This window comes from Cyrtonyx montezumae, unplaced genomic scaffold, assembly GCF_038088225.1.
Source record: "Cyrtonyx montezumae isolate F1298 unplaced genomic scaffold, pur_monq_1.0 scaffold_11, whole genome shotgun sequence".
Lineage (NCBI taxonomy): Eukaryota > Metazoa > Chordata > Aves > Galliformes > Odontophoridae > Cyrtonyx > Cyrtonyx montezumae.
The window spans coordinates 13,372,893-13,384,976 of record NW_027071837.1 but is presented as its reverse complement, the minus strand read 5'-3'; the positions used below and the strand labels follow the sequence as shown (position 1 = coordinate 13,384,976).

General features: G+C 41.0%; 1 protein-coding gene across 1 annotated transcript in view; it reads left to right on the top strand.

The window, feature by feature from the left end:
- COL4A5 (collagen type IV alpha 5 chain) overlaps positions 1-9,006 on the top strand; it is a 77,094-nt gene extending 68,088 nt beyond the window's left edge. Inside the window, exons 42-51 of the mRNA XM_065729625.1 lie at positions 1,406-1,539; positions 1,942-2,014; positions 2,162-2,233; positions 2,592-2,720; positions 2,964-3,062; positions 4,331-4,543; positions 4,865-5,042; positions 5,366-5,480; positions 5,817-5,989; positions 7,456-9,006. Of these exons, the coding sequence (XP_065585697.1) occupies positions 1,406-1,539; positions 1,942-2,014; positions 2,162-2,233; positions 2,592-2,720; positions 2,964-3,062; positions 4,331-4,543; positions 4,865-5,042; positions 5,366-5,480; positions 5,817-5,989; positions 7,456-7,537 (1,268 nt within the window). The 3' untranslated portion in view covers positions 7,538-9,006. The remainder of the gene's footprint in view (positions 1-1,405; positions 1,540-1,941; positions 2,015-2,161; positions 2,234-2,591; positions 2,721-2,963; positions 3,063-4,330; positions 4,544-4,864; positions 5,043-5,365; positions 5,481-5,816; positions 5,990-7,455) is intronic.
- Positions 9,007-12,084: the final 3,078 nt, after the last annotated feature.

Here is a 12,084-nt window from a genome sequence, read left to right as displayed (position 1 = left end):
GGGTTGATGTGTAGTGTATATGCTGTCATCTGTACTATTTCTAACTAGTAATCTTGTTTTGTACTGTGTGATGTCTGACCCTTCTAACATCGATCATTGGGCTTTGGTGAACTCTGATCCTTCCAGGTCCTCCAGGTTAGACTCTTCACTCAGTCACTTTATTTTACTGCGTTGCATTTGATATAAGAGAGAGTTTATTTTCCTGCAATTCTATCATTTTCTTTTTAAGGACTGTGGTTACCCTGCAAGATGTGTGTGTTTGATCAGCATGCCTCAGATGGTAGCCTGTTGTTTTGCATGTGTACAATTCTGTACCAGTTAAAAAGAACAAAATGAGCACAAAAGCCTCTTGCATGAGATGGGATGTTTTCTATAGCTGAAACTGCAATGGGATATGTGAGAAATATAGTACAAAATTGTTCTTATTTTAAAAACAAAATTCTGGAATTAATTCAACACTCAGATTTGCATGCAGAAATACAGCTCATCAAGTTTATCCACTGAATACAGACAATGAGGAATTCAAAGGGCATTTTAAATTCAGAGGTTTCAGAAGAATTGAAAATCCAGTACACTGCCACGTGTGATTAATTTGTTGCACTACAGGGGAGAATGTCATAGCACTGTCCTGCAAAGAGATCCTTTTGTTAATCCAATTAGGAAATCTGACATAAGTGTTCTTAGCTGTTGCTGCATTTGCTTACAGTTTGCTTTGCCACAAGTTACCTTCTGTTTGGATGGTAGCATAAAGGTGCATGGCCTCATTTTTTAGTGCTCAGAATAGCTAGGCTTCATTTAAATATGCAGCTTTCTTTTGGTTTAATGTGGCTGTTGCAAAGAGAAAATATTTAAAGACTGGCTTATATATACATAGCATAATTGTACTAAAGATAGAAAACCAGCTGGAGGGTCACTGCATATAAAGTCCAAAACTCCAATTAGTATTTAGGCAAGACATGGTTAGGGGCTTCCTCCTCCTGAGCAGTCAGTAAATGGCAGATACTAGGCTTCTCTGTGGGTACTGGAAACAGCAGAAAAGCAGCATTATTTTTACATTACTGAATCTGTTAACGTAGCACCTAGGAGATTGTGAATGCAATACAGGACAGCAGAGGGTATATTTGTACCATCTAATTTGGGTTTTCTTGGCTCCTATTAAAAGGTAGCTGTCTGGTCACTGGTAAGTTCCTAATGCAGGTGATGTGCACTGCTGTCTAGAAAGTTCTGCTTCTCTTCATCTGCTAGATGAGGAGCCTTGGTTCCTGATTTGGGTAGTACAAATAACCCCTCTATTTGTTTTCCCTTTAGTTTAGGGTGTTTTATTTTGTTTTTATACTGAAGGCACAGACTCGTGGAGAACAGGTGACATGTACTGATATGTGTGTATTTGTTCTGCAATGTTAAGGTTCACCGGGCCCAGAAGGTCCACGAGGGCCACCAGGCAGTGGGGGACTTAAAGGGGAAAAAGGGAATCCAGGACAGCCTGGCCCACCTGGCCTGACTGGTCAAAAGGGAGACCAAGGACCACCTGGACGCCAGGTAGGACGAGAACTGGGTTTATTTTTAAATGCAATAAAATGGAGTATGTTTAGGTTAGATATGTCTTTTATTGTAGTAAAATAAAAGCCAAAATATGGTTGTTATTATAATCTGTCTTATAGCAAGATGTAGGGTCTTTTCTTTATCCCTCAGTACCCAGGCAGGTTTTCCCCATTATATTCCCATGGGATCTGGAGTTGCCAACAAAGGGTTCACATTCTAGTGTTCTCTGACAGCACCTGCTGTACCAGGCAGTGAGCAAGCAGAATACAAGGCCTCAGCCTTCTCAAGTACTGCTTCACAGATCCAAAATGTTCTGATTTGTCCTTTACCCACTGTTTTTATCTTCTTTTCTGAAACCACTGGGGAGATGAGTGAATAACATGAATCTGTTGTCTTCAGGGAGATCCTGGTCGTCCCGGTCTGAATGGAATGAAGGGTGACCCCGGGGTTCCAGGTGTTCCAGGATTCCCAGGTATCTAACTAGCATTTCAAGTGAAAACTTCCAGGCACAGTAGCAGCTCCTCAGGGAGGAAAGCAGCCTGATATGGGCTATTCTGCTGCAGATTTTATTAAACAACATGTTCTTTCACTGTGTGACCGCATGAATTTGATCTTTCAGGTATGAAGGGTCCCACTGGACCTGCAGGACCTGCTGGCCTCACTGGCAGTCAAGGACTGCCAGGCCCACCAGGTAGGAGTCTTGGGTAGCACTACTGTCACTTTGATCCCTGTTGGTAGAATTTGTTATGCAGCTCTAGAACTGTGTGGATCTCAGCCAGCAATGGATGTTGTTTAGAGAGTATCTGTACTTCTGCTGTATTTTATACTCTGTATACAGTCTACTTGGATTAACTTCTGCAAGTGCTATCCTTTAAGATATCACCAAGAGCACTTTTTGCCTTTTTATTTACACAGACACTTATTCTTTATAGTTATAGAGCTCTTGGCTGCTGACTTCGCAGTAAATAACAGAAATACTGTGCTACCAAAACTGTCTTCAATGCTCTCTTCCATCCTGGTTTATCTAATACCGAGCTGTTTTCTCTCAGGTCCACCAGGTTTACCAGGTACCATTGGACGAAGCATCGTTGTCAAAGGTGACCCTGGTCCTCCAGGACCTCCAGGACTGCCTGGGTCAAAAGGGCCACCTGGACTGGCAGGGCCACAGGGATTGCCAGGTATGGTTCTAGGTCACTGCATGAAAAATGACTAAGAAGTATAGCAGACTGCATGTTACCACACGTCGCTGAATTCAGCAAGAGATTAAAAAAAAGTGGGACTGTACCCAGATGTATACAGCTGGTTTAATGATCTGTTCTTGTCTAATGTGTCATGAAGAAACAAGAGATGACCCCAGATAGCTTAAACATTTCCGTAGTGAGGTTTCAAAAGCTTTAATTTCAATTACCTGTTTGTTCTAGGTCCAATCGGTGTTCCTGGCGATCCAGGGCGAGATGGACTCCCTGGTTTTGATGGCCCAGCAGGACGTAAAGGAGAGAGAGGTCTTCCAGGCCAACCAGGTACAGTGTTCATCCCATGAGGACCCACTGGAAAAAGAGATGTTCCCTATTGAGTTCCAGCTAACAGTCATGTTAGCTGGGAAGGGTCACTTGCCTTGTGAGAATAGTAAAATCATAATTTGAGGATTTTCTTAGTACAAAAATATTACAGGCTGCTGAACACACTTTAGTTTGGAATATTCTTGTGGTAAGCATATTGTTAGTCATTGCTGAATAATACTGTAGAACGCTTTATCTCAAGATGAATGGCATCCCCTTTGGAGCAGTGATGAGGCACAGCAAAAAGGGAAGAAAGTAAGAAAAAGAATTGAGAGATTACTGAAATATTTTTTTCCTTACATGGAGATCATGAATGAGGAAAAGGAGACTTGGTAAAGGAAATAGTCATAATATGCAGAGATCAAGCTACCATGAAGTTATTGCTTAGAATTACTGATCTGAAAAAACTTGACTACACACTGAACAGTTTAGCCTAAAGCAGAAGACAAATATTAGGTAGCTATATGTTGCAGTCTTGTGAGGAAAAAAATACTAGAATTTAAAAGTTAAAGCAGTATAAAAATCCACAATGCCTGTTTTATTTTTCATTTAAATAGCTTTGTGAAATCTGTTGGCATTATTTTAAGAGAAAAAAAAAGTAAACTATAAATATTTGTGGTTATACTTTCTGGTATTTTGCTGTTGAATAACAAATGCCTTTTCTGATACTCCTCTTGGAGTAATATCACTCTCCTTGCTCTCACCCAGGGTTGTCTAGCTTATTTGCACTTCGTATTCTACTCCAAAACTGACTACAGTTTCTCACTTCATTTTGGGTTTTAGCTGAAGTATTGTTAGAGGGTGCCCTGGAGTGAGATGTTCTTCTGTTTCTGGCTCTGCCACTTATTTTGTGATCTTGAACAAGATGTTTCAGCTTTATCTTACCGAGCTGCATGGGTAGATGAGTGTGTTTTGGAATTAGGAAGCTGATTTGGACCTACAGCAGTAGCTGTGATAAGCTATTGCCTCACAGCTCCAAACATATTTAAATTCAGAATACCCCCTTGATGCAGGGAAGTTGCACTGTTATAATTAATTCATTTAAGCTTAGAAGAAAAAAATAGTTTAAGGTAGTTTAAGGAAGATGGTGTCAGCAGATTTCAGGTTCCTCAGCTTGCAAGCACCTTAGTTGTCACTGCACCATCCTCCCTTTCAGAGCTAGGTTATTCCTAAAAGAGCAAGAAATTGTCTAAATAAATACTGTGTTGTGCTTTCTCTCATGTGAATAGGTTCACGAGGAATACAGGGACCCCCTGGTCCTGATGGCTTACAAGGCCCACCCGGGCCTCCTGGAACAGCTTCTGTTGCTCACGGATTCCTTATAACTCGTCACAGCCAGACTAGGGATACACCACTATGTCCACAAGGAACTTCGAGAATATATGATGGATTCTCTCTTTTGTATGTGCAAGGAAATGAGAGAGCCCACGGCCAGGACTTGGGTGAGATACTTTGTATGTTCTGCCTTTAAGAGGGAAGATGATGTATGTGCTTCTTCAGATGCGCTGGTTTAATGAAGACAGGACTGTCCTGGAGCTTACCTAAATGAGGATGGGGGATGCATGCTAAGAGCCACTACATCCAGAAGCTGCTGTTAGTAATTTGGGATGAAAGACTGTAAACCAAAATTGAGAGTTAAGTTTTTCCCTCATGTGACAATTTGATAACACATGCTGGACTCTCACAATTATCATTCTCAAAACTCTGCTAAAAACAATGAAGCAAGAACTTGGCAGTCATATTTTACATATCTTATTCTGTAGGTACTGCTGGGAGCTGTCTTAGACGTTTTAGCACCATGCCTTTCATGTTCTGCAACATCAACAACGTTTGTAATTTTGCATCAAGGAATGACTATTCCTACTGGCTATCAACTCCAGAGCCAATGCCGATGAGCATGGAGCCACTGACAGGGCAGAGCATTCAGCCGTTCATCAGCCGGTGAGACGAGGGCTGCCAGGTCTACTGTTTTAGTATCTGGACAAAGAAATAGTACCACGTATTTCCAACCTGCATTTTGGATATTGTAAGATTGGTCTTGTCACATTTTGCCCTGGGAAATTCAAGGGAAAGAGCTGGTTTTAAAGTGTCTGTTGTCTGAAAAGGCCCATCTTATGTGCAGCAGTAATCCTTAGGTTACATAAAAAGTCTAGACTAATAGCACAGCCCCTCATAAGCTAGGTCTCCCTTTTTCTGTGTGATAACTCTTAATAAAACATACATCTTATTGTCACTTGTTTCTCTGATACTTCCCCTGTGTGCAGATGTGTTGTGTGTGAAGCTCCTGCTATGGTGATAGCAGTCCACAGTCAGACCATTCAGATTCCTTCGTGTCCTCCAGGCTGGGACTCCCTTTGGATCGGTTACTCGTTCATGATGGTAAGAACTGCCTCCTGCTCCACAAGTGACTATTACCTGTTTGTGTCCTCAACCAGCTGCTTGAATGCTGCTAAAAACTATAATGGCAGTCATTAGAAAGCCTCTACCTGCAGTTAAAAAGCATGGCAGCCAAGATTAATAACAGTTTTCCAGTACATAGAGAGAATGATAACATTCTGAGAGTCCTGCCTTTCTAAGGATAGCTCTGGAGGTGTCAGCCATCACATTATCTCAACCAAACAGTGGTTCTTTTAGCAATTGCATCCTGTGCTATTAATTTCTAGCTCCTTCTCTAAGTTTCTTGTGTGCGTGTTTGTTTCCTCCCCACTCCCCTAGCACACTAGTGCTGGAGCAGAGGGCTCTGGACAGGCCTTGGCATCACCTGGATCCTGTTTAGAAGAATTCCGCTCAGCTCCATTTATCGAGTGTCATGGTCGTGGCACTTGCAACTACTATGCCAATTCATATAGTTTCTGGCTGGCAACTGTAGAGGTCTCAGAAATGTTCAGGTAAGAAAACCTGTTTTTTCTATATTGCTTTATTCCAGGCTGGAATGTTTGGAAACCAAATTTATTCCCAAGATCAAAAGAGAGGTGTTTACAGGGAAGCAGGGAAGAGTTTAGTTTGTTTTCCCCCTCACAACCAGTTTTTCAAGTGTGTGCTTGGGTAAGCCTTTTATACAATGGATAGACTTGTGAGGGCACATTCTGTTTTGCAAGGAGTCAGATTCTTTTCACATCAACTCTTATTCACATTTAGTAGTACTTCCTCTGAATGTTGTCCTGCTGTAGTGACTGGAGTTGGAGTTTAAAAGATCTGTTTCGTTGTTTTTTTTCCTTGCATGCTCTTAATTACTCAAATATTTTAAAAGGTGTTTCACAGACACAGAGGGGACAGGTGTGAGGGGAAACGGGGAAATCTGCACTGTGTAATTCTCAGCCCTAGTGCAGGATCAACTGTACTTAAACCTTTCAAAGCGGATGCTCATGTAATCTGTTTTTAAAAGCCTTGTGTGAAGGAAGTTTCATACCCTCCCTGGCAAACATTTTTACAAGGATTAGGACATTAGCTTCTCTGCTTTTAGGATTTCAGCTCCTCCAGGTTTTTCCCTTTCTAATTGATCAGCAGAAACAAATGCTATCGCCTTGTTTTTGCACTGGTAAAAACCTCAGGAATATTCCCACTGCCACCAACCTGAAAAATGTGGCCTTGTAGCATAGGGCTGGCAGTGTGCAGTGTGACACAGCAGTAGTGGCCTCTAATTGGGTTTTGTGTAACAACTACACTGTAATATTTAATTGCACATGAAGTAATCACCTCCAAGTTTTCAGGGTAGTTGATTAGTGATAATTCATGGTGAAAACTGCCTTCTGCTAACTACTGTGGATATTTTAACTTTCTCACCCTACCATTTGCCATTTCCCATTAACACAACTTACTTCACTGAGAAAGAATTCAAGGATAGCACTTAACGTGTGAACACACATTACTAAAACATGTTGCATTACCACTTCTCATTTCCATTTCCTTACAGAATAGAAGTAAATTATTTGGTATATGCATAATGTAAATTTGCAAATGTTCCTGTAACAGTGTTTCTAATGGATTGTTGTAATTCCCTTCAGCTGAGAAACCAGAAATCACAAATGCATGTTTCATGGCAGGGGGAATGTACACTGTGGACCATAATATGCAAAAATTGCATTCAGTCCTGTATATGATGCAGCACAAATAGTAAAGTGAGCAGAAGTAGTGGGTGAGCATGTTTTGTGTAGTGGGGCATTGGACAAAACTGCAGTTCTGTTATCTGCTGTGGATATACAGAACGATCACTCTTAAATCGGAATTAGTCCTGCAGGTAAGAGTTCCTGTTATGTTTTACCTCCAAGTCTGGAGTTCAGTAGAATTGTGAAGCTGCACTTCTCTGAGCAATGCAGCAGCTAACCTGAGCCTTACTGTTTTGTGTGTCAACCAGTAAACCTCAGTCAGAGACACTGAAAGCTGGAGACTTGAGGACGCGTATTAGTCGCTGTCAAGTTTGCATGAAGAAGACGTAACGTCTTGAAGGATGTTTTAAAACAGTTGAAAATTCCTGAGATGCACTGTCCTCCAGCTGCAACAATGGTGCTACTGTGCAGAAAGAAAGCAAAAAACAAATCCAAACTGTTCTAACCATGCAAATTCAAGTGTACCTCACTCGTGCCAAGCTAAGGGTTGTTTGGTGCGTATTTGACAACAGGACTGAGATGAGATGGAAGAATTGACCTCCTGGAAACGGTAAAGACACTTGTGGTTCACAAAGGATCAGAAGATGAAAATTTCCTTTCTCTCCCTGTACCAAAATGGCACCTTTTTGATCAGTCAAGAGAATAAAGAAAAACAACGCACTGAGTATGTTTAACGTAACAAGACTGCAGTTTTGAAAAACATTTTTCATGGTGCTACTAACCCTACTGTATCCCAGGTTTTTAATATGAAATTTTAAGCTTATTTCTCTGTAAGTAATGAAATGTGTATATTGTGTAAACACCTTTTTAGCTGAAACTTTCAGTCATTTAGAAACAAACCAGACTCGGATATAAAAATGCTTATGTCTAAAATTAAAATATACAGCAGTATTTTATTACAAAATTCATGGTACAGAGAGAATTTACAGCTCCTACACCAATTTATTCATTCGATATTTAATTTCTTCCTCTGTGGCCAACCTGTCATATCTGGGGAAATGCACAATTATTCTGAAGTCATTTTGATCAGGGTTTTAAATGTTGACACCGTATACCATGCCATCAGTGGTTCTATTTGTGCTTAGAGATCCCAATCCACTTGAAAAGTTTGTTGCTTTATTTTTTTTATCTTGTGAAGATACGTGAAATGATTAGCCATACACTCATATCCTTCTCTTCTGAACAAAAGTCACATTCACATTTTAGTAGCATTTGGTATAGTTCAACAACAGCTGCTCCTTGGGAGTAGCCAGTTATCAAAGCATTTAAGATTATGCTTACATGAAACCTCTCTCTACTCTGAAGTGAAGTCATACGTATTATCCAAACTAGTGTACGTGCTAAGAAACACTAAAATAAAGTGTAAACTGGTGGAAACTGATCTTATCCTACTTACAATTTAATCTTTTCGATCTTATGTGAATTTATATGCATCCAGTGTATTTACAATATATAGCAGCTCCTGCATATGTACAGTTCACATAAGGCCTTTAAAGATGGTGCATGCAGTTCCTCATTTCTGATGTCATTTTGTAAGAATTCTACTGTGTATGTCTTAGTGTGTCACTATTTGTGCAATAGCTGAAAGGTGATCACTTTTTGTATGCATAACTGTCCACGATTGTTCTGCTTTTATGCTCAGTGCTGCTTCATTTACACCTATGTATAAGCAGAGCTCCCAGCCGAAGCAAGACTGTTTTTCAAAGTGATGATAACTTTAATGTTTTCACTGTATACTGTCACCTCCACTATCCATCAATATAACTCAATTTGTGAATTAACATAGAGCTTTATACAGGTGACGTGTATTTGTTTATTTTGACTGCTGTTAGTGATTTATCTGCTAATGGCTGTTCACCCTTTCCTTTCAGTTGTCCTTGTAACCATGGAGCATCAGAAATCTTGTTTTATGCATATGTGACAAAGACATAGGACTGGTGACTAACCCAGGTGGCAGTGGTATATGCAATGAGATTGGTGCTGATTTCAAAAGTTTTCAGGTATGAAACAGGTTATTTAGTTTAACATGAAAAATATGAATAGCTTTATCCTTTTTCCTTTAATGCAATTATATATGTTGGTAGAGAGTGGCCTATCCAGTGATGTGCATCCTTCAACTCATTTTATTTTGATTTGCTGATGCATATAAACAGAACCTGTTGCTACCTCCAAGTCAAGTACTTGTTACCAAAGCTAAAATAAAATGCTAAGTCTCTTTTATTGTAAGCCCATATCTTGCTACTTGCTCCTCCCTCAGCAGCCTAAAATGAACACAGGAGCCTATTCCTACCCCAGGGAGCAGAATAGAGGCTAAGGTCCAGGAGCACCCAGGGTAAAGAGCTCATCCAGCCCTCACTTGGGTCTGTACCAACTCCACTTGTCTTGCCTCCCCACCACCAAACTGTGTTCATATATGGGGATCTAGGAAAAGGCAGAACACGTTTGTTCTTAGTACTGCATCAGTGGTGCTTCTTTCTAAGATTGGGCCTCTTTTGCAGCATGCACAACAGCACCTACTGAACAGTGACAAGACAGGAGTTACAATTCCAGTCTAACATAGATAGCGTGCAGAGCAGCTTGTTTTGTGGCAGCAAAGTAGCTCCCCAACCTGTGAGATGACCACAGAAAAGCAGATACACTTCTGACAGGTATGTTCTCATGAGCTTTAACCAACTTTAGGCTGAGATTTCTCAGTGAGTGTTTTTTCTTTGTTTTGGCTTTTTCCTTGGTTAAAGAAGGAGCATCTTTTAACTGAGACACACAGTAGAGACTAAAAAGATATCGCACCTTAGAACAGGCAAACCACTTGACCTGTGTTAGATTTGAGTTTCTCTTCTATAAAAGCAAGCATGGTTATTTTCTCCCACTTTTTGACTGCTTAGACTGTAAGCTCTTTGGGGCAGAGACATGTCTACGTGCAACACTGGGGAGGCGTCAGATGTTGACTGGGGCCTCTAGGTGCTATCCATCAGTATATAATATTAAACTACAGGTAAAACCTTGTGTTGGCAAATGTATTATCATTATTTTCAGTGAAAAAGAACTACAACCCTGAACATGTACAGTCTTTAGCCTAAACATGATCAGGATCAGCCTCACCCTCAGTTAGGCTTTTTCTCCTGAAGTTTGATCTGTTTTTAACTGAAGTTTTTATTACCCTGGCTAATTACATCAAACCTCCTTTAGTTCACCCTAAGCAGGAGCCTGGAAAATAACACAGCTGCATAAGCTGTACAGGGGAAGAGACGAGCACTTTAGCCACTCGAGGGCACCGTACAGCTTTGAAAGAAAGCTGAAGTAGAAAGAGGACCCAATTCCTGGAAACGCCTGCATCAGTGAGGGCGTACATTAAAGCGTGCTGGAAGGGGGAGAGCATCACCCCCTCTTGCTCACTGCCCAGTTTTTTGAAAGCTTCCTGCAGAGTGGAATTCAAGAACACGTGCTGTCAGTTGCAATGGGGCTTATTAGTTTAAAAAGGCAGTTTTCCAAATGAATTCTAGTTTGCAAATCCTAAACCTTCCCCAGAACTTGCATTTAGACTGCTCTAGTAGTAAATAATTAAATGCTGCTTAACGCAGACTGTTCAGCACCTTCCTTTGCTCTCTAGTAATTCCTATTGCAGTCAGGACTGAAAGAGAACCGCTTCCTTCAGCCTCAAGGTCACATGTAATATGGGATTTAAACTTCTGAAATGGTTCTCCAGTCCAAGTACAACCTATAAACCAAGGTGGGTCGCATGGAGCAGCATAAAACATTTGCAGTATAGTGAACTAGAGTACTGCATGTAAATGTTGTGCTTTAAAAGCTCTTAGGCATGCAGTTTTTTGTCCTATTCCCAACAGCTAAGGATTTCTCACCTCAAAGCATAGAAGCAGCACTAGTTTTATAACCTGGAAGTGACTGATTGATCCTGCAAACAAACAAAGCCCAAGTTCCAAAGTTGTTATCTTTTTCCATCCGGGTTCTGCTTTTCGTAGTGTGTGCTTCATGTATTTTGTAGACTTTGCTAATGGTGCAGAAGTGCCATTGTAGGGGCAGCAAGAGAAAGTGCTTTTCCAAGACTGAGGAGTGTAGTGCTCTGGGCACCATCACATATTTGTAACAGCTCCTTCCCAGAGAAGTTACCCTTCAGACAGCTGAGCAGTGTGGTCAGACAGGATATTTCTGCTGCTGTGGCTACTTCCACTGGGCTTTGAGCAAGACACAGCAATAACTTCCTCCTCCCAGGGCAGGCTATTGACAAAAAGCAGGACACTTGCCAGCAACAGGCAGGAGCAGTAATTAGCTCAGGGGAGTAGCAGCAGTGTGCTATGTTTTAAAGCACAGGATAAGTATCTTGGATTCTTTGCTTTAGAAGGAAAGATTATTAACTCAGCCCATTTGCAGCAGACTGGTAACCAGTGCCTAAGAACAGCCCCATCTGGCAACTGAGTCAGGAGTAACTGGTTATTAAAGCAGGCAAACTGCTGGCTCCACTGGAGGTGCTCACTATAGCTCAAGGGTGGAGTGCACAACAGCAGCTGCAGCTGCTCCGGTGCCAGCAAGTAGCTTCTGTGCCCACTGAGCTCAACTTTCCTGACTGTCAGTCTCCTGTAACTTGTAACTCTTCTTTAAAAGGAAATTAAAAATAATCTTAAAATAATTTAATTGAAAATTAATTAACTTGGTGAGTCAGAAAGAAAAGCAAAGAAACAAAGCAACTGCCTACACTTGGTGTGTTCCTCTAACAAAAAAGGGGGGAAAATGTTCTTACCTCCCTGGTATGCACAGCAAGCTCAGTGCTCCCTCTGTGGTGTTCCTTCATGAACCTTCAAGAAAAAAAGAGAAGCTGTAATGTAATGTAAACTGAAATGTATGTTTGTTTGAGGGAATGCTAT